At 37.6% G+C, this 21,881-nt stretch overlaps 1 protein-coding gene across 2 annotated transcripts in view; it reads left to right on the forward strand.

The window, feature by feature from the left end:
* grid2 (glutamate receptor, ionotropic, delta 2) overlaps positions 1 to 21,881 on the forward strand; it is an 874,963-nt gene that overhangs the window by 568,324 nt on the left and 284,758 nt on the right. For both annotated transcript variants that reach the window (XM_049485584.1, XM_049485583.1), the window contains exons 5-6: positions 7,548 to 7,601; positions 16,888 to 17,061. In XM_049485584.1, coding sequence (XP_049341541.1) covers positions 7,548 to 7,601; positions 16,888 to 17,061 — 228 coding nt within the window. The remainder of the gene's footprint in view (positions 1 to 7,547; positions 7,602 to 16,887; positions 17,062 to 21,881) is intronic.

Here is a 21,881-nt window from a genome sequence, read left to right on the forward strand (position 1 = left end):
ACAGTGCCAGGATGTGAGACAAACTTTTTTTTTTGAAAAGCAAGATAATTAAAGGTAAATTGAGGCTATTTCATTCATGCAATAGTGTTTAAATAGTGTCCAAAGTCTAAATGAATAAAACCTGCAAAAAGCCTTTGGCCAAATGTTTATTCATTTATTAATTATTATTTTATTTTTTTTTTTATTTCATGGTTTTGTCCAAAACAATATATTTACTAATGCCATTTCTCTACTACTACTATTAATAGGATTAATTGGATGCTGCATCAACTCTGTTGATGACTAGAAATGTGCATATATGTAAAAAATAAAAAGACTCCATTAAGCCTTAAAAAAATTAAAACCATTGTAAAAGTTGCAAATCAACCAATAGCAACAAGGATTTGCATTGGAGTTGGCCAAGAATAATCATCATTTCTCAGGAAAAGTTGCCATTTTGGATTAACAGCTCTAATATGCCGTCAAATCAGTTATCAAGCACTGCAAATATTAAGCCATTCAGTATATTTCAGGATGCAAAATTACAGCATTAGATGCTGCAAACCTAAATGTGGCTCAGAGATTGAAACTGTGACTAATTCAGTGGAACTAATTGAATTGGTTCATTGCATAATCTGAGGTTGGAACATGTTTTTTTTTTTTTTTTTTTTCAAATGCACGGACTTCATCTGTAATTGCCTGAATTCTTATAAAAAGTAAAAGTCTGATGATTGTAGACCCATAACTCTTCAGTTTTTCAGTGTTTGATCCCATTATTTAACCTGACATTTCTTAAAAAATGGAACTGCTCAAATATTTCTGTCATTGACTTTAGAAAATTCCAATTCACTTAAAAACTCACTGTAAACACGTGTATAAACAGCTCTGAGGGAAAAAAAAATAAATAAATAAATAAGAGACCCCCTTAAAAATTATGAGTTGAAAACAATAATTGGTATCTCCATGGTGCTGCTCATAAGAGGCAGTGACCTGTTTTTTCTTTGTAAAGCTGCTTTGTGACAACAAATTGAATTGAATTTATTGAATTTAATTGAAGGGCAGTGGACAAGTTCTTGACTATGCTTTTTTTTTTATCATCGCAAAGGTACAAATAGAAACATTGAGAAACATAACATTTTCTTGTTTAGTTTGTTGAACTCAGTTGGTAAAACAAATTTGTAAGAATTTGTTAGAATTCATTAGAATCAAACCTGATTTATAACAAGCGACTCAATCAAATCAAGCCAAATCGATGAACTGTTCAAAACTTTCATGAATCAATGAATTTATGAACGATTTCACATTTCCTAAAATAATCTAAATCAGACTGGATTAGAGTGAGATGTACATCCTGATATGCTTTTTTGCAGTAACTGTCCTATCATGCTGTATGAAGAAATAAATCTGATTTATAACAAATCAAGCCAAATTGATGAACCGTCCCACTTTCATGAATCAATGAATTTATGAACGATTTCACATTTCCTAAAATAATCTAAATAAGTCTATATCAGAGTGAGATATACATCCTGCTCTGAGTTTTTTGCAGAATCTGTCTCGTCACGCCGTACGAAGAGAAGAGTGAATGAAGAGCCTCTTCAGCTCGGCTTTGTCTAATCCAACAGCACCACTACTCGCGTTCCAATTGATGGGATGCTTTATGCCTCTTGTCTGGGCTGTAATTATGAAGTTTTATTGGGTCTTTGTGGAAGATTAAAACACTATTAGCACTGCGCCAACCGTCATACTCTCCAGCTGTTGCCTTTGTTTATGAGCAGAGTGTTTTATGACACCCGTTTTAGTCACCTCCACAATTACGGCTAATGGAATCCAGCGCTGGAACAGTGGGCAGGAGAAACATTGGTTGGGGTTTGGGCTTGTGTGGGCGTAGAGCGCGAGACAGAGAAAGAGAGGGATGGGTGAAGATGGGGAGGAAGATGGAGAAGGAAGAGAAAGGTATAAGTGAGGATGAGAAACGGCTCTATTGAGTGTGGTAATGGAGGGTGTAGAGGACAGAAGAATGGATTGTAGAGAGTAGAACAAAGAGTGTGGGCAGGAGAGGTTTGTTGGAGCTCAGAATCTGCAAGTCAGTGTCTGATTAGCCTACACACACGGCTACCTGTGTACCTGTGTATAGGACCAGGTGTGAAGAAAGAACTTTCTGAGGAAGTTTTGAGAAGATTTGCACACATATATACAAATACACTTTGCACAGAGCCATCCTTAAAACGATGAAAATTAAACTCAACACATACATCATCAAGTGAGTCTTGCTCTTAACCCTTTCAGACCCTACGTCCATTGCAATGGACAACTTGATTTTCTTCTTTCTTGTGTATTTTTGCATTTAACACAGATTGAGGCCTGCTGTCCAACAGAATTTACATTTTTCAGCCAATTAAACAGCTTAGCAGCTTAGCCCTGCCTACTGCACTGGACAAAATAATAAAAAAAATCATGTTATGAGTTATTTTCACTGCTTAGTAATGATTTGTGATATCAAGAAGTTATATAAAATAAATATAACTGTGTTAGCCAAATTATTACATTAAAATTAACACAAAAATTCAAATAAGATATATATATTTTTTGGAGTGCATTACAGACAAAAAAAAAAATTCTTCATTTTTTTCTTAACTAAAACATAATTCAAGTCTGAAAGGGTTACATATACTGTAGTATTGCATTCCACTGCAATGCCTTTGAGAATACTATGCTGGAAACATTGTGTAATAAACAAACTTCAGACCTTATTCACACCACAAAACAAATGAATAAGTTAATATCTTTAAACATATATATTTTTAATATTAGTGAATTTAAGCTACATATTTTTTTAATTCAGTTTTAAACATATCAGTGCACAATTAGTAGCTTTCAAAAGCAATAGATTAAATCTGACAAAAAATTATATTAAAATGAACAATCAGTAATAAATGTGCGTTTAAAAAAAATGTGTAAAAAGGCAGCAGTGTTTAATGAATATGAGTTTCACTCTGTAATCAGTGAATTTGTTTCAATGTCTAAAATGCCAAAATGTCTCTTCTACGCTACTGGTGGTGGTAAATTAATCAGCAATGGTAAGCAACCTTACTGAAGCTTAATGATTACACCGCACAACACATTTTTTGCTTCTTGAACACTGTTAGGTGTGTCTTATAGATTTTTGGGTGCTGATCACGAATATCACATCAACATTTACGTATCTTGTACCGTTTAAGAGAAATCTTCAGTTTTATTATAATTATTGCTCAAATTTATTGTCGAAAGAGCTGGCCACTCCGCAAAAAGTTAGTTCCAGGACAGAAAAATGTTGCACACGAACCGCTTGTTGAGCCGGCAAAGATATTTTTGCCTCCTCTACACATAAAACTTGGACTCATAAAGAATTTTGTGAAAGCACTGAACAAGGAAGGCGAAGGTTTTCGCTATTTAAGACAGATGTTTCCAAGAACATGTGACGCGAAGATCAAAGAAGGCATTTTTGTTGGTCCCCAGATCAGACATGTTATGAGTGACAAGCGGTGTGAAGAGCTGTTAGTTGGCCAGGAAAAAAATCCTGGAAAGCCTTCAAAGACGTTGTTGCAGTTACAGAGCGTTGACAAACTTCTCTGTGCATACCAGAAAATGAAGTGCAACATGTCACTCAAGATTCATTTCCTTCACTCACACTTGGACTTCTTCCCCGTGAATCTCGGTGCTGTCAGTGACGAACACAGTGAGGGGTTTCACCAGCACATTGCTACAATGGAGACACGCTACCAGGGCAATCTGTCAATGCTTGCTGACTACTGTTGGACACAGTTGAATACTGTAAGTTGAATACAAAAGAAAATCAGGAGCAAAACATTTTTAATTCTGTTGAACTTAATGGCTCATGCGGAACATAAACGTGATTAAATAGCTAAACATATAAATGTCTTTTTCTTAGAGTTCCTACGTGATGCAGTAAAACAAAAACTATATTTGTGCATACCCTATAGGTATCTGTCACAATCAACTAAAACTTTTCAGGAAGCAAGACTTTTTTAAAAATTTGTTGTGCAGTGTTACCTGTTCAGGATAAAAAATAGCCAGCTTGCCTGTTTCGATGACTGCAGCACACTGTTTGCTTGCCCTTGTGTCCTATACCTGGTAACCCTGAGTGTGGAAAAGGGATGGAGGGAATGGCTGTGGGCAGACTCATTTCAGAGAACTCATTTGCTTTTCAGTCTCAACAAACATTTCTATTAACCTAATTTATTTCTTTCCAAAAATACAAATTTTGGACAAAAAAAAAAAAAACAACTAGAATATGATCAGTGTCCTCATGCTATTGGCATAGGTTAGGTGTACGGTTAGGTTCTATTTTGAATCATTTACATTCAACATAGGGTTAAGTTAAATTTAAATTCAATTCAGTGTTAGTTGAATGTCGGTTGAGCATCAACAAGGCCATAAAATGGACCATCCAAGTAAAGTGTTACCAAATTAAGACTTTCTTGAGAGAAAGTCAATCAGGAATTAGTGGACTTGCTTTTAAACATGCTTTTTAAATGTTTTATGAGTTTTGTAACCATCTTTGGATTAAAAACCTAAAGCTGCCTGAGTTTGACCAGTAGATGTTTTGAATAGAATAGTTAAATACATGTGTGATTAGAAAAAAATCACATTTATAAAATATATAAAACATATATATATATATATATATATATATATATATATATATATATATATATATATATATATATATATATATATATATATATATATATTTGTGGGGCTCCTCCCCCCTCCACCTTATGATGTTATGAGCTATCCACCACAGAGATGTTCAGAACCACGGACAGCGCACCACTACTGGGAGCGTTGTGAATTTAATTCCTGTAAACTCTGCCTGGGCTGGACCTCACCACAATGTATTAACAAGGGTTTTCAGCTACATTCTACATGAATACAGGCTTGATTAATTACAGAGAACGGTTGTTCTGTGGTAAAAAAGCTCTCAAAGTTTTCAAAGAGGTACATGAATCAATATATGAAAATGCTAACTTCAGCATAATCTGCTGAACTGTAGCAGCAACCAATGATCTTACAACAAAACTCACCGTTCTACATGATCTGTATTGACGTTTGTAGTTGTAGTTGTTTCAAGACATCAAGACGCCAATATTTGTTCCATTAATTAAAAATGAATCTCATGTAACCACAACTAAACAGCAGTATGATCCACTTCCTGTACTTGCCTCTGTTGACTCCTAGCACTACACTTTCCACAATTTCACTCCTTCACTTGACTCTGTCACATAAAACTCATCAACCAATCAGGGAATGTTCTTACGTTCATTGTCACCTGAATAATAAACACACTTACATCCACCATACACATTTGTTTCCCATATTTAAATTATCCTTGTTTTTTTTTGTGCTGTGGAAAGAGCAATAAAGAAAAAAATGTGGATGAACAGATGAGCATCATTTTTTAAAAAAATAATAAGAAATGTAAATTTGCACAACTTACATAGCTAATAATTGAGTAGTAGATAAGGTTAATTCAGGTACATGTAGACCAATGGTCACCAGTGGTGGTAGGAGGTGGGGTGTACACAGTGGAGAAATAATCACTCATAAAAAAACTGGTGTGAGAGACTGGTGTGTGGGAATGATCCAAATAAACAAAAATGTACAGGGGTTTCATGGCTAAATTGGAGCAGCCTGGTGGCCAATCTTCATTAATTGCACATTGTACCAGTAAGAGCAGAGTGTGAAGGTTCAATTAGCAGGGTAAGAGCACAGTTCTGCTCAAAATATTGCAATGCACACAACATTATGGGTGACATACCAGAGTTCAAAAGAGGACAAATTGGTGCATGTCTTGCTGGCGCATCTGTGACCAAGACAGCAAGTCTTTGTGATGTATCAAGAGCCACGGTATCCAGGGTAATATCAGCTTAACCACCAAGGAGGACCAACCACATCCAACAGGATTAACTGTGGACGCTGTAAGAGGAAGCTGTCTGAAAGGGATGTTCGGGTGCTAACCCGGATTGTATCCAAAAAACATAAAACCACGGCTACTCAAATCACGGCAGAATTCAGTGTGTACCTCAACTCTCCTGTTTCCACCAGAACTGTACGTCGGGACAATAAATTATTGTGGTCTAAAACCAGATAAAGTAACCAAGTAAAACACAAGAAAACATCTAATCTTACTTTCAAAAGTAAGCAGTTAATGGGATTTAAGCTAATTAGAAATCCAACCAGATAAAGTAATAAAGTCAGAAGGCAAGTTTTGCATGATAGAGACAATTCATAAAAGATGCCTCTTGCATAGATGACAGCTTTGCACATCTTGGCTGGATGTTTTTGGTCAGATTTATGAGGTAGAGTCCTCTGGAATGTTCAGCTTTCAGTTAACAACTGTGCTGAATTTATCAAGAGTTAATTACTTTAACTTATTGCTCCTCTTAATGTGTTTGAGAGCGTCAGTTGTAAAGTTGTGAAGAGGTAGAGTTACAGGTATACAGTGAATAGCTCTATTTCAGTAAAGTCGTAATCTATACTGTGGCAAAAACTACTCAAGTAAAGAAAAGAAAAAAAATACTTTAAGAGAAAATGAAGGACAGTCAATCCGAACAATGTCAAGAACTTTGTACCCTCAAGTGCAGTCGCAATGACCATTAAAAATGTTATGATGAAACTGGCACTCATCAGGACTGCCCCAGGAAATGAAGCCCAAGAGACCCCTTATCGAACCCACAACTCCATCGTTAGTAACCATGTGATCTGACCACTGAGCCACCACTGCCCCTGTAATACTACTTAATACTGTTCTATAATACTTTTTTTACAGTACTGTACTGCTAATCTATGTTGACGATTAGCTTCGGAAGTGATTGCAAAATAAAGCTGTTTCTACTGTATACAGATATACAGTACATATAGTCGTCTTTATTATATTTGTAATTTGCTCCCCAGTCTGATTTCCCATGCGTCTCCCTGTTGGACACATCTACTCACAGAAGGCTTTTCTTCATTTTCCTCCTCATTTATCAAAATGATGCAATAACACAGCAATTACTACAGTCAGAATTATTGGCTTAATAACGATGTTTGGAATCACCTTACTTCATTATCGCTCACCAGATTGGCTCAAACAAATTAGCATGGACAAGCGTTCCACAAATGAACTTTTAACGAGGCGCACATAATGATTAGAATGATATAATGATTGCGGTTCTGCGTATTTCGCTTCTATAAAGATTTAGAGTAATTTCACCTTTAACTTGCAGTTTTTAGTTCAATTAAAAAAAAAAAAAAAAAAAAAAACTTACAAAAATTTTACTGTGGCATTTAGACTAAAATTGACAAATGTATATGACGACAAACAATTACAAGGAAACACCAAGTAGTGCATATAATTTTATGTGACATTCTTAAGTAACTATACTGTACTAGATTATTGTTGTAGACATATACTTAATATAAATAAACTTAATTATATTTACAAAGTCAAGAAAAAACATTTTTACAGTGTATTCTAATCTCTTTCTTTCTCTCTCTCTTTTTTGTCTCTTTCTCATTCTTAGGTGGTGGAAACTAACCTGGTAGCGTTTGATTGCCACTGGATCATCATAAATGAGGTGAGGCTCCTGCTTTCTTCAGATAAAGTCGTCGTCGTCGTCGTCGAACTGTGGAATGACATCTTTCTCAGTTAATATTTCATTCAGAGATGAGGCAGATGTGCTGATACCTCATCGTTACACAACACTTTTAGACGAGGAATTCGGCATCTATAATTGATAGCGTTTCCCGGCCCGCGCCTTTAAATGAGCCGAACGCTCGCGCCGAAGCGCCTGCTCTTGCCAGCCAAATAAGGACAATTTACTGTGTGCTGATTCAAATTAGGACTGGCATACCAGCAAATCTACCAGGAGAATTAAATGGGATCCGTAGACAATAAGGCGTTTTACGGAGTGTTCATCTGACAAGGAGAAATTGCGGAGAGGATTTGGGGTTTAAAGAATGGGTTCCCCTGGCTTTTTCTCGCTACGATTTTCCCCCAAACCCAGAAGTCTTTCTCTATGTTAAGAGCTATTCATTACGCCCGGATAAAGGATGAAACTTGGCACGGGAACTTTTTTTTTTTTTAAACCAGCGAGGGCTAGTTTTCCTTTAACCTGTGTTTCGAGAAAAATTATGTTCCATCCGATCTGGTTTGAAGCTCAAGATTAGATCTGATCTGTGTATACTCCGACACCGCGAGTACATGTGTTCCAAAAAAAAGCGTTTATATTAGCAAGTCGATGCCTCATTACCTGCGCTAATTCGGGGTCGTCCTCTACAGAGTGATCTACTGGAATGATCCTCCAGAGCTGTGTTTCTTTTTAGAAAATCGCACCTTGTGTTTTTAGCTTAGTTTCTCAGGAATCCCTTCACTCATAAACATAATCCATATATGGTTAGAAAGGGCGGAGCTTACTCTTTCTAAAAATAGCAAAGACATCCCAGTGCGGTAAAGCTAAATCTACAAGAAACCCATTGAGAAAAACACCTAAAAAAGTAAAAAGAAATTCCTTCCCCAACCAATATTAGCCTATTTACCTTTAGTGCTTCAAACATATTTATATGATGTTTCAAACCATATAATATCAGTAAATGATAAACTCAAAAGTGTCCACTGAAAAAGTGTGAAACTACCTGCTTTACTCAAACTAAAGCTAGGTATGGTGTGCGCACTACTTTATATAGTTTTTTATTTTATTTTACTTGCACATTTTTTACTAAGTACTTAATTTGCACTAAACATTTTTATTTATTTAGACTAAAAAAAGTTAGCATTTTTGTATATAGTTTTCTTTGTGTTTCCTGATTAAAATACTGAAAGGCATAGGCTGCTCTGGGTGTCAGGTTTTTAATAATCTACATGTATCCTAGAGGTGTGATTATCAAGAAAAATAAATCCGCCTGATGCTGTTTCTCCATGTATTTTGTCAAAGTAATAATTAATAAACCATGTAATGAACTATAATCAATATTCTTATGCTTTTAACTCATAAACACTCTTGTCTAATATTTTTTTAAAATATATCTTAGGTGTGAATATATTTAAAGTCTATACATTCAAAAATAAGTAAAAAAATAAAAATAAATAAAACAGGTGCTTGGTAAAATTTTGACCAAAACATGATCAGTTCCAGGAAAATATAACAATTCTGCTTCCTTTTAAATTTTAAATGATTATATTTTTGAGCAGTGGAGCCTTAGTGATTCTCCCTGGTTCTAGTGGCCCCCAGTTCAAATCATGAAAAACCTGCTAATTAGCTGATGAGTTTTATCAAGTGTAATGGAGCCAGGCAGGGACTAATCCATGCAGTGTTGATGGAGGTCCTCCAAGACCAGATTTAAGCAGTGGGGCTCCCTTAGATTTGGTGGCTGCTGATCTTGACCATTGATCTGGCTCTACAGGTCTCTCTATATCCATCCAGATCTGGATAGTGTGGATAAGTGCAGTCGTTTTGATCCAATGAGCATCTTAATAAAACTATTGTGGCCAAATTATGGCCTCTCCCATAGGAATGCATTGAAATTCGTCCAGTAACTTTTAACTAAAACTTCTAACTTCTCTACAGATCAAACTTTTTGAGTTACAAGCACCAAATTTGGCATAATCACAGAGCTAAAAGTATATTTTAATGCTGTCCAGTTACTATACTTGTTTTACTGTAAAGTCATCATATGGATCTCCTCATTAGCCGATGAGTTGCATCAGGTGTGATGAAGCAAAGCAAGGACTAATCCATTCAATGCTGAAGGAGGTCCTCCAGGATCAGATTTGAGCAGTGAGAGTCCCATAGATCTGGTTTCCCACTGGTTCCAGTACTTATTCTCTCCATATGTGGTTGAATTATTCACAATGTGTCAATAAAACACTAGAATAAATGTGAATAAACACAAGCTTAAGTAAAAAAAATATATCTACCTACATACCTACCTACCTACCAACCTACCTACCTATCTATCTAATCAACCATTTGCTGCGTTTCCACCAACGAAAATAGGTTCCAGAACTAGAAACGTTTGTTCACAGCAACAACTGAAGAATACTAGATTCGTCTTTAGCTCTTTAGAATCGTGACTGCTTCTGTTTTTTGTTGCTGCTGTGCAACTCCCTCTGTTGATGACGTATAATGTGACGTTTTGATGGTTCTGCTAAAACTGGTGGAAACGTGGGCTGGTACGTTAAAAGCACCACAGTTCTTATAAGCCCAGATTTATTTTGGTGGAAAAGCACTTGAGAACAGGTGACTGTAATTAGTATTCAGGTGATGAGGAGTGCAGTGATGGAATAGTAGTTCACAGTTTGTTGTAGGAGACTGTGCGTAACTGTGACATCATGAGCAGCCGGATTATAAGTACGGGTGTAGTTTGAGGATTCTATGGCAACGGAGGAAGATGCCTGAAGCGAGTGTGAAAACAGACAGCAGCTTTTTTCAGTTCCAGGAATCATCAGACCTTCTTTAAAGGCCTAGAAAGCCCTGAAGGCTTCCCATCTCACTCTATATAAACCTCTCCTATAGGTGTATACACCAGTCTTATACACATAACAGGGCATGCCTTTCTGGTCAGAATGCACTCTTTATTTTGCTTCCCAAAGGCTGTAAGTGTATCTGTGCCTCAGTCTCGATATAAAAATGTATCCAGAGGCATCTTATATGTATAATAGAAGCAGGCTGCAACATGAAAGTAACTGAATGAAATAAAATGGGGACAGAAAATTGGATTGCGGGATGACGGTGGAGCATTTTTATTGTGAAGGACATTGAACGCATGGGCCCTTCTGGCGGAGAACACTGTGTTTTTGTATCCGTTTAATGCAGAACTGCACCTTGGGAGGGTTGGAAAGTTCAGCGTGTTTTTGAAGAATATGAAGCAGCGCTGCCTGAGAGGGAATTTCAGTGATGCCGAGTAAACAGAAGAAGTTTCAAACGTATGACAGAACTGGGATATTCCAGTGTTCCCGCTATGATGAGTTGACTAATGTGGAAAAAGTGATGTATATCATTTGTGAGAAGGGAATGAATTAGTAAGTATATGTTAAGTAAATATGCATGACCTCCATCTGCGGGGCTTCGTGGAACGACACTTTCCATATTCCCTCGGCTGCGTCACAGTAATAATATCATCATTTTCAGCACGGCTGTAATAGAGCAAGACTCTCAAAATTGGAAAAACCTTGTCGAAATCGCTCAGCGAGGACAGTGGATGGAAGAAATTATCTTCCAATAACTTTGAGAATTTGAGAAGAGGTCCTACATAGGGCATTCATAACATATATTCATAAGGATTGAACAATCATTTACTATATAGTGCAATGATTTATGATGATAATAGCAATAATATACATACTACTTTTTTTATAGCTTCATGAAACAAATCAATAGCCTTAAACTCAAGTGTTATAACACTGTTATAACACAAAGCATCATTTGTACAGTCTGCTTAATGAAGGTGTTATAAATTAACAATACATGTGAACAATGCATTTACTATATAGTGCAATGATTTATGATGATAATAGCAATAATATACATTTTCTTCTCCTTTCATTCTTTTTTTTAGCTTCATGAAACAAATCAATGGCCTTAACCTCAAGTGTTATAACACTGTTATAACACAAAGCATCATTTGTACAGTCAGTCTGCTTAATGAAGGTGTTCTTAATGTAAAAAAAAGTGCTACCACTTTAACATGAGGACCTCAAATTCAGTCATAAAACTGAAGTGCATTTCCCGAAATGTTCTTAAGAATAAGAACTTTGTTACATCATACTTAAGAACGTTCTGAAAATGATAGTATTTTAAGATGAAAAAAACACATGCATGTAGCTCATGTAGAAAAATTTGCCTTGCCAATAGATGGGTGGGTAGATGGTGCTCTCTCCCCACTCCCCATCATGGTCAAAGGTGGCACCGGCCATATTTGATTGAAGTGTCAGAGATTGTTAGAGATATTATATTATTAAATTAATAATGAATAACAAAAACTGTTTAAAACGTTTGTGGTATAATGTTGAGAAGATGTCAGATAATGTCAGGTAATTTTGACTGTGTTTCCAGCACAGATGAAAAGGCAAAGTCAACTAAAAAATGACTTAATACTGATTTTCAACTTTGGAGACCAAGAAGGCTTTTGGGAAACAGGCATAAAATCGTGCTCCTAAAGTCGTTTGTAAATGGCTAAAATCATTCATTATTGGGAAACGCACCCCAAATGTTCATCATTTGTAAAATGCCGGATGTCTTATTGTCTTATAAACTCTACATCCTATTGAAGTGGTGCACATTTGTAGCATTGAAGTGTTGTAGAGATATTTAATACATTGACTGTGAATGTGAAGTTAATATGAATTTTCTTCATATACAGCTCTGGAAAAAGATAAGAGACCACTTAAAAATGATGAGTTTCTTTGATTTGACCAAATTGAAAATTTCTGGAATATAATCAAGAACAAGATGGATGATCACAAGCCATCAAACCAAACTGAACTGTTTGAATTTTTGCACCAGGAGTGGCATAAAGTTATCCAAAAGCAGTGTGTAAGACTGGTGGAGGAGAACATGCCAAGATGCATGATTGAAAACTGTGATTAAAAACGATAGGGCTATTCCCCCAAATATTGATTTCTGAACTCTTAAAACTTTATGAATATGAACTTGTTGTTTTCTTTGGACAATTTGAGCTCTGAAAGCTCTGTATCTTTTTTGTTATTTCAGCCATTTCTCATTTTCTTCAAATGATAGGCTCTTAACGACAATTTTTTTTATTTGTATTTTGTGAGAAATGTTGTATGTCGTTAATAGAATGAAAAAACAATGTTTATTTTACTCAAACATGTACCTATAAACAGCAAAATCAGAGAAACTGATTCAGAAACTACAGTGGTCTCTTAATTGTTTTCCAGCTGTATATATTATGCATGCTATGTCAATACTCATGTAATATCAGATTATGAGTATATCTTACTAGCAAAAGCTAGTAAGCTTGGCTTTGTTTAGTTCAGTGTTTTACTAATGTGTTATAAAGCCGTTATGTAGGCACCCTTCAAAAAAAGTATTACTAAATAATCTTTTGCTTTGACCCCTTACGTTGCTCATGTCTGGCCTGATTTGACAGTCAGTAAGTGTAACTGGTGGGTGTTGCAAGGAGGGGGGGGGGGAGTGGGGGGGTGCAGGAGACTTATGCCAGAACCCTAACCCTAAACTAGGCCATAACCCTACAGGCCTCTATTTGTGTCATTCTGATTTAGCTGCACTAATTAAGCATCAAGGGCCTTTTGCGTTTGTCAGCTTGGAGTACCAAAAAAGTAATTGGGCTAGGGCATTTTTTCAGGTTCATGTGAGTGTGCTGTCCTCTAGACCAGCATCACATAAGTTCTTGGAGGTTGATTTGTCCATTCGGAGGGACTGGCACACTCTCCATCCCACGTGCTCCCCTGCCAGCCATCTCTATTCTTAAAAGGTTAATTAACGGCTGTCATAACACATTCCCTGTCTGAGAAAGGCCTCCGTCTAGCACACAGGTTTGGGTTTCACCCATGAGAAACTCGTAGATGAATATTGTTGGCCACAGTTTATGAACAGACAATGCTTATGATCTGTTACGAACTGCTACATAAACACAGCAGAATGCTTCTTTTGTTCAAACTGGATTCACCAGGGATCTCAATCAAAAAGACATTAATGAACAATTCATTAAAAAAAAAAGATCTAAATCTTACTGTTAGCTAACATTAAATATACCATTAAAAGCTGACAATAATACAAATAAAAATAATCAAACGGACTTTTGGCCAATGTTCCCAACAGGCTTACAATGCTAGTGATATGGGTATGACATTGCCCATGCAAAGACATCACTATTTTACACCAGTATCAAGCTCAAAGTAGCTAAAAACTCAATTGGTTGAATTCTGATGACCCTGACACAAAAGCATAAAGTAACAAAACACACCAAGGGGGGGTTAGATTGGGTGTAGTATGGTTAGCAAAAAAGGATCATGCATGGAATAAACAGTACATGGGTAAGAGAAGCGCTTTAAATACATAGACAGAACCAATCTAATACTCGGCCAGGTGTATGCAAAGTGTCGGGGAATGAATAGTGCTAAAAACAGGTGAAGTCAATATTCAGGTGACTGTGGTCTGGGAGGTGTCAGTCTGTGTAGTGAGAGTCTGGGGCATGCTGGGAATTGGAGTTCTTTGACAGTTGTTCAAAGTTTTCAGAGGTTGGTTATGACCACGTACCAGTGCCAGAACTGATAGATGAGGCAGACTTTAAAAAAAAAGTGACTTTAAAGAAATCTCGGGTTGCCAACTTTAAATTTACAATCCATAGATTTCTTTATGGTCAATGTTTGAGTGAATGTTTTGTGGTTGTATTTGTGTTTTATTTTTTTAAGTTTGATTAACAATTTGGATGCTTTATGTTTTTAATTGCATACTGACTTTTTATTTACTCTAAGTTTTAGCGAAAAGTATGTTTTTTTTTTTTTTGTCAGGTATTATATTTCCATAGTAAAAAAAGGCCAAATTGTTGTTCATGTCAGGAAACTTCAGGATTTCTGTATTTTTCTTCTATACATATTTTTTTATTCCAAAATTTTGCCTATTTTCTACCCAATTTACACGGCCAATTACCCAACCCACTCATTTGGGCTTCCTCTATTACTACTGATGCCCCAACACAAGGAGGGTGAAGACTAGCACATACCTCCTCCGATACATGTGAAGTCAGCCACCACCTCTTTTCCAACTGCTGCTGATGTAGCATTATAACAGCTCACAGACACCTTGTGCTGAGCGACATCACCGACTTTTGGAGTGATGTGGGGAGAGAGCGCCATCTACCCACCCAGAGAGAGCAAGGCCATTTGTGCGCTCTCAGGGCTGCACAGCTGATGGCAAGCTGCATGAACAGGATTTGAACTGGCAATCTGCTGGACCACTCGGAGCCCTGAAATTCTGTTTCTAATAATAATAGTAATAATTACAACTCAGGTACAACTAAATAAACCCCACAAAAAGAGCACAAAAAGACATGAAATTTGTAGTTTTTAAAGGCCATCGTTGATCACGATGTCACAGGTAAAAATTACAGCTCCCCCCGAAATGAGAACTTGTCAGAATGAGCGGCTGGGTGCTTGTTAAGTGCACCTTCACTGGGGGGACACTCCACATCGCCTCCCATCACGTCAAGCCCAGCCCTGTCCACTCCGCTCCGCCTGCCAGCGCAAAACATGGCTCCGGGCTAAAATTAGCAGCCGTTCCTCTCTGGGTTGCACAAGGACGAGACAGCACGCAGGCATATGTCCCCCTTTCCCCTCCCCTCGTCATCCTCATCACCGCACTCACCTTCCTACTCCAGAACTCTCGCGTCCGGGGAATAGCCATGATACTGATGGAGATTATAAATAGGCGGTCTACTTAGGCTGGGTATTAATAGCTGAACTATTTAGAAGAAAAAGGGGAGGCTGGGTGTGGAGGTGACCTCGGCCCGGCGAGGAAAGGAGGACAGTGACCTTGATGTGGAGGAAAGTGGTTCAGTGTTTGGACGCGAGAGACTCGTGCACTTCGGGGAATCTTTGTTTGAAGAGAGAGCGCTGTTGGCTCTTGTTGAGAGCTCTTCTGACGAAAGCTCCAGCGGAAACTACTGAAAGTGTGTCAACACCGGCAAAAGTGTCTTACTTATCAAATAGTTTTCTAAGAGCCGTATAGAAGACTTAAGTTGTGGTATTGTTATTAGTAAATATAGTAAATATAAATATAATAATGTGTGAAAAAGAAGAATGAAGTAGTACAAAAGCAAGATCATAAACACTTAACCCTCCTGTTACCTTCAAATTTACTAAAATCTTTAAGGTTTGGCATCAATTTGACCCCAGTAATTATAAAATCCTGAAAGGTATTACATAATAATTAAAATTGCTATGCAAGTTTATGTCACATGCTCTAATTGTTTGTTGACTACTTAAATAAGCATTCAATTGGGGAGACGGACCATAAAAAACGTTTCACTTTTGGAAAGTTCCATATTTTACAGACTATAACGGTCAACACTAAGGGGTTCATTCTCATTAGGAGAGGATTAGGAGTGGTTTAGGAGTTAACAGCACTACATGGAACAACATGGAAGTTCGTCCTGTTATTTGTGCAAATAACACATCAGTGTTATAAACTTTGCCCAGTAATTCAATGCTAATGAACAAATGGTTAGAATTTGTCTATGGAACAAAACCAGCGAAGTACAATTGAGCTAGGTAGGTGTTTTGTTTACACTAGGTAAAAGTAAAAATCCAACTGCAAAAGTAAATCTGTTCCAATTGCCTGGGTGGCTCTGCTCCGGCTCAGCCATCAAAACCACTGGGTGGATTTTTACTTTCTGGACCTGAACTACCCACCTCTGTGAGTAACTATAGGTTTAGATAGGATCTCCGGTGGATTTTGCATTTTCAGTGGCTGAACTGCACTTAGCAGGGCATTACACATGTTGTAAAGACTGCTGTTATTAATGTAAAAATGTCTTTATTTTAAAATGTTTCCAACTGATGTTTGCCTCCTGGTGTTGCATTGCTATTAGCTATTCAGAGGCGATATGTTTGAATGCATGAATATTCGTGAGCAAGAGCCGAAATCTTATCGTTCCCCCACTTCTCCACCAGACTAAAGCAGCGTTATACCGGATCACCAGAGCACTTTCTTTCATAAAACCAGCTCACATGGCATTCATTCATACTAGAGATCACAACTAGACATTTTAAAATCAATGGAAAATAATAGAATGAGACCTTTTAGATGTTAGGCAATGTTAATTAAAATTTTAACACTGTAAATTTTCTCTCTCTCTCTCTCTCTCTCTCTCTCTCTGTAGGAGATATCCGACATGGACGTGCAGGAGTTGGTGATGAAGTCTATCGGGCGTCTGACTCTAATCAGACAGACCTTCCCCATGCCTCAGAACACCAGCCAGCGCTGCGTCCGCCACAACCACCGCATCAACAACTCCCTCTGTGACCCCAAAGACCCCAAAGCCCACACCCTGGAGGTACTGCACTCCTCTATCACATATTCACACTTACTGCTGCCTTACTGCTGTAATCACCTCTGTAATTAAATATTCCTGATTACAACTACTGTTGTCAGATGGCACTTTGGAGTATGCAGATGTAGCAGTGTGATTTCAGGGTATTTGCTGATAATTGCTGGCTAATGTGGATTTTTACGTGCACTTATACATTTTGTCACAATGCAGCTGTAAATAAATCAATAAATCTAATGCTGGTACAGTGAGTGGATTATGTCGCATGCCATATTTGTTTGTTGCCTACTAAGTGGGGAGACAGACCATAAAAAAAACTTTTTACTTTTGGAAGGTACTGTATTTTACTATAAGACTATAAGGCGCACCCCATTATAAGGTGTACCGGATTATGAGGCACATTTTAAGCGACAACAGTAAGGAACAAGGGTGTCGCCATGCTGTACATAAGTGGAGTGGCTTTACTGCTCCTTAATACCTGACTGGTAAAATTCATACATAATTAAAGTATTTTATGTGCTCCTTCTAGTGCTGCAGCAGTGCTGCTGGAGTTTTTAACAGTGTATCCACTCACTGTTCTCCACTCTGTTAGAGACAGAAAAATAAATAAAAAATAGCTGCTACTCTGAGATACAGGAATACAGTAATTGCAGTATAGAAGTACAAAGTCTCTGATATGGATAATGGGTGTAGAAAAAACATGGAGTTGATCATACTGTTATACTTGATTAGTTTCTATATATATATATATATATATATATATATATATATGTATTGGGCATCCCTTAAAAAAATGAATCTGCTTCAATGTACATCTTTTCTTCCTGTATGCCTTGTGAGCTAATTTTAAGTTAAAGTGTGTATGTAAATTGTGTACAGTACTAGTCAAATGTTTGGAAACACCTTCTATTAGGTGTTTTTTTTTATTATTTAAAAAAAATTCGGCATTGTAGATTCATACTAAAGTCATTCAAACAATGAAGAAAAACGTATGGAATTAACAATAAACAATAAAGCAATAAATAAAGTCAACCACAATATGTTTTACATTTTAGATTCTATGAATAGACGAATCTATATTAGATGACAGCTTTGCACAGCTTTATAAGGTAGAGTGACCTGGAATTCAGGCTTTCAGGTGAAGAGGTAAATAGCCTTATTTCAGTAATGTTCTAATCCACATTATGGCAAGAACTACCTTATTTTACAGACTATAAGGCACACCATATTATAAGGTGCACTATCAATGAACATCTGTTTTCTGGTCTGTTTTCATACATAAGGTGCACCAGATTATAAGGTAATAGTAAGGAACAAGGATGTTGCCATGTTGCCATGTTGCCATGTTGCCATGTTTCCCTTCTAATTCTAATCCTTCTAAGTCAAACGAATGCTGGATGTTAATCTACACAGATTTCTGAGTAAAGCGCTTCTGTTTATTTAAAGCTTAGATTTCCAATATTTTAGCATAGCTAGTAGCAGCAGCAGTGAATGCCACCCAACATCACTACACTGAGGAACCCTGTGTGTTCCGGTAACCCAGGGCGATATTAGCTAGCGGTTCGTCCCATGTAGCTTGTTTTAACATGGTAAACACACAAACTACAGTCCAATATACTCACCTTTGAACGGTGAAAACACTAGCGCGAAGCGAAGTTAGCGGCTAATGCTAATACGCTAATACTACTCCAGCATGATTCCTTATGTGTTCTTTCATAGCCTGGACGACTATAGTATTAAATTACAATGTAGGAAAAAATAAAATAAAATAAAAATATATGAAATGAGAAGGTCTGTCCAAATCTTTGACTGGTACTGCAAGTCTGTACAGAAGTTATATGTGTGTGTGTGTGTGTGTGTGTGTGTGTGTGTGAGACATGCCTGTGCATACTAATGTGTGTGTGTAAGTGTGTGAGCGCGAGTTGAGCCGTTAGAGCAGTGGAGAGCGCAGTGCGTTTAGGCTGGGCTTGTTTGGCAGTATGGAGGAAGAGCAGCTCGCTGGTCAGGAGCACCGGGCAGAAAAAGCCCAATTTCACACAGCTCTGGAGCGCATCATCTCTCTCTCACTCGCTCAGGCCTCTCTCCTTCTTTGCCCCCTCTTCCCGGACCACTGATCATTTTCCCCCTTGAGCAGAGGCCGTGTTAAGTCCAGCACTCAGGCTTCATGTGCCCCCTGCACGTCGCCCCCATCGCCATTAAACCCCCATCATCTGTCGTTCAATTCCCTCTGCCTCTTTCACCAGAGCTGACTCTGCCTCACTGTTCCACACCCCTCCTTTCAGCCGCTGTCAGACCACTGATCAGCAGTACAGACGGGTGATACCAGCAGGTTTATTCTTCTATTTCTTTTTGATCTGATACCAAACGATATAAAGGTGAGAGTACCAATCGACAACCAAACCCAGCAAGGTCATGACCTCCAAGATGTAGTCCAATTAGTAGGTTGTACACGGCATAAAGATACAGCTCTGAAAAAAAAATCAACTAAGAGACCACTTCAGTTTCTGAATCAGTTTATCTGATTTTGATATTTATAGCTACATATTTGAGTAAAATGAACATTGTTGTTAAATTCTATAAACTATAAAAATATTGTCATTTAGAGCTTTTATTTGCGGAAAATGAGAAATGGCTGAAAAATAACAAAAAAGATGCAGAGCTTTCAGACCTTAAATAATGCAAAGAAGAAAAGTTCATATTCATAAAGTTTTAAGAGTTCAGAAATCAATATTTGGTGGAATAACCCTGGTTTTTAATCACAGTTTTTTTTTTTTATGCATGTTAGCATGTTCTCCTCCACCAGTCTTACACACTGCTTTTGGATAACTTTATGCCTGTACTCCTGTTGCAACAATTCAAGCAGTTCAGCTTGGTTTAATGGATTGTTATCCTCTATCTTCCTCTTTATTATATACAAATCAAAGAAACTCATGTTCAAACTCATGTTTTTTTAAGTGGTCTCTTATTTTATTTTTTTTCAAAGCTGTACATTTCAGTGTCCGAAATGCCCGTCTCTACTATGCTAGTGGTGGTGATAAATCACACAGCTATGGTGAGCAACCTTACTGAAGCTCAGTAATGACCTGTTTAGGAGAAAAAATAGTCAGCTCGGATGTTACCATGGCTGCAGCACACTGTTTGCATGCTATTGTCTATACCTGGCATCCCAGAGTGTGGAAATGTGACTGGGGGCCACATTCCTTATATCTTATGATGCATCGTGATCATACATCCTGCTCAAGTGAATGAGTTACTACAGAAATACAATCCTTAATGGTCTTTTAACCAAGTTTAAAAGGCCAGATGATACATATATTATGCTATATATTGGCTTCATACTGTCTAAAAATGAAACACAAGTGAAAGTAAATGTAAGAAACACTTGTGTCAGTTCTGATTTGGGGTTGTAATAGGCAGCAAAATATCAGAAGTAAGATTTTACCTTAGGATAGTGTCAATTGCCTCGCAATAAAGTGGCATAACCAAACATGTATGGGAACAATGTTTGTATAACTTAATAGATAGTTGAATATGGAATGGAAATTGTCATAACTGGCTAGAACCATGTTGGAGTCATACTGTATATAGTTAAAAAAATGACTTTTTTGTAGTAAAACATGATAAAATGTACTTACCTTTGATAAATAGCAAACCTCTATTCTCCCACAGCGTTCTGAGATCCAGAAATTTCAACAGTTTGTCCAAACACCCTTCAGACTGGGTCACACGGGGCATATTTTGCCCCCCGAAAAATAGTTTTTTTCACCATTATCCAGCTCAAAGTAGCTACACACTTCATTGCTAGAAAGGCATTAATAACTTAAAAAGTGCACAAGAATCTTCTCTTAAAACCTCTGTTTATATCCTATAACACTAGCTTTAGCTCTGAGTGCCGCCATTACTCCTGGAGCAAGGAGGTGTGGAGCTACTTTGAGCTGGATAACAGTGGAAAAAGTGATTTAACGGGGCAAATTATGTCCTGTGTCACCCAGTCCGGAGGGTGTTTGGACAAACTGTTAAAATTTCTGGATCTCAGAACGCTGTGGGAGAACGGAGGTGTGCTATTCATCAAAGGTAAGTACTTTTTATCATGTTTTACTACAACAAAAGACTACTCCTTTAAGTATTACTATAGTTTCCTTCCAGTTACCTCAGGCATGGCTGTATGTGGTGGACGCTAGGCTGCTCTGAAATCTTGAAAAGTTGTGGATTACTGTACCACACCATGAAATGATTGCTTCTAAAAGAAGCCGAAAAAACACAACCAACCGTCAAATCAACTCCCACAGTGTAAGCTTGCTTCACCTCTTAGTTAAAACACAGTGTGTTTCTACTCTTTGAGATAAAAGCCAGTGAGAATTTGGGCGAAAACGCAGAAGAAGGGTGCGATAATGACAGCGGCGGCTCCGTAACGGAGAGGATTCCCTGTCTGGCGTTCTCTTTCTCCGGGACATTGCTTCTTTTTTTTCAGTTCTTTGTCTCTTCTTTTTTTTTTCAGTTCTCTTTCCAGATGTCTCTCTGAGGCCCTGTTAAGGCAGCAGGAGAAGGTCCTTGTTGCGTAAATACAAACAGCTCCTACGTCCCTCTGCTGGAGTCTCGGGATTGCATGGCCTCTTTTTTTTTTTTTATTTCTTTCCTCTGGAACCTTTATGCCGGGAAGCTTTTGTTGTGTCCCGGTGGAATAGAGCGCGCCACGCTTGCCGCACCTAGGCCGTCTCGTTGGGAGCGTGGATAAACATTAAAGTGCGGGCATTAGCCTCGCAGATACTGTAATTGCCCGCTGTCGCCGACTCGATACGTGCGCTCGGTAATTGGCAGTTCTTTTC

Source organism: Astyanax mexicanus, chromosome 12 (genome assembly GCF_023375975.1).
Source record: "Astyanax mexicanus isolate ESR-SI-001 chromosome 12, AstMex3_surface, whole genome shotgun sequence".
In the NCBI taxonomy this organism is placed as follows: domain Eukaryota; kingdom Metazoa; phylum Chordata; class Actinopteri; order Characiformes; family Acestrorhamphidae; genus Astyanax; species Astyanax mexicanus.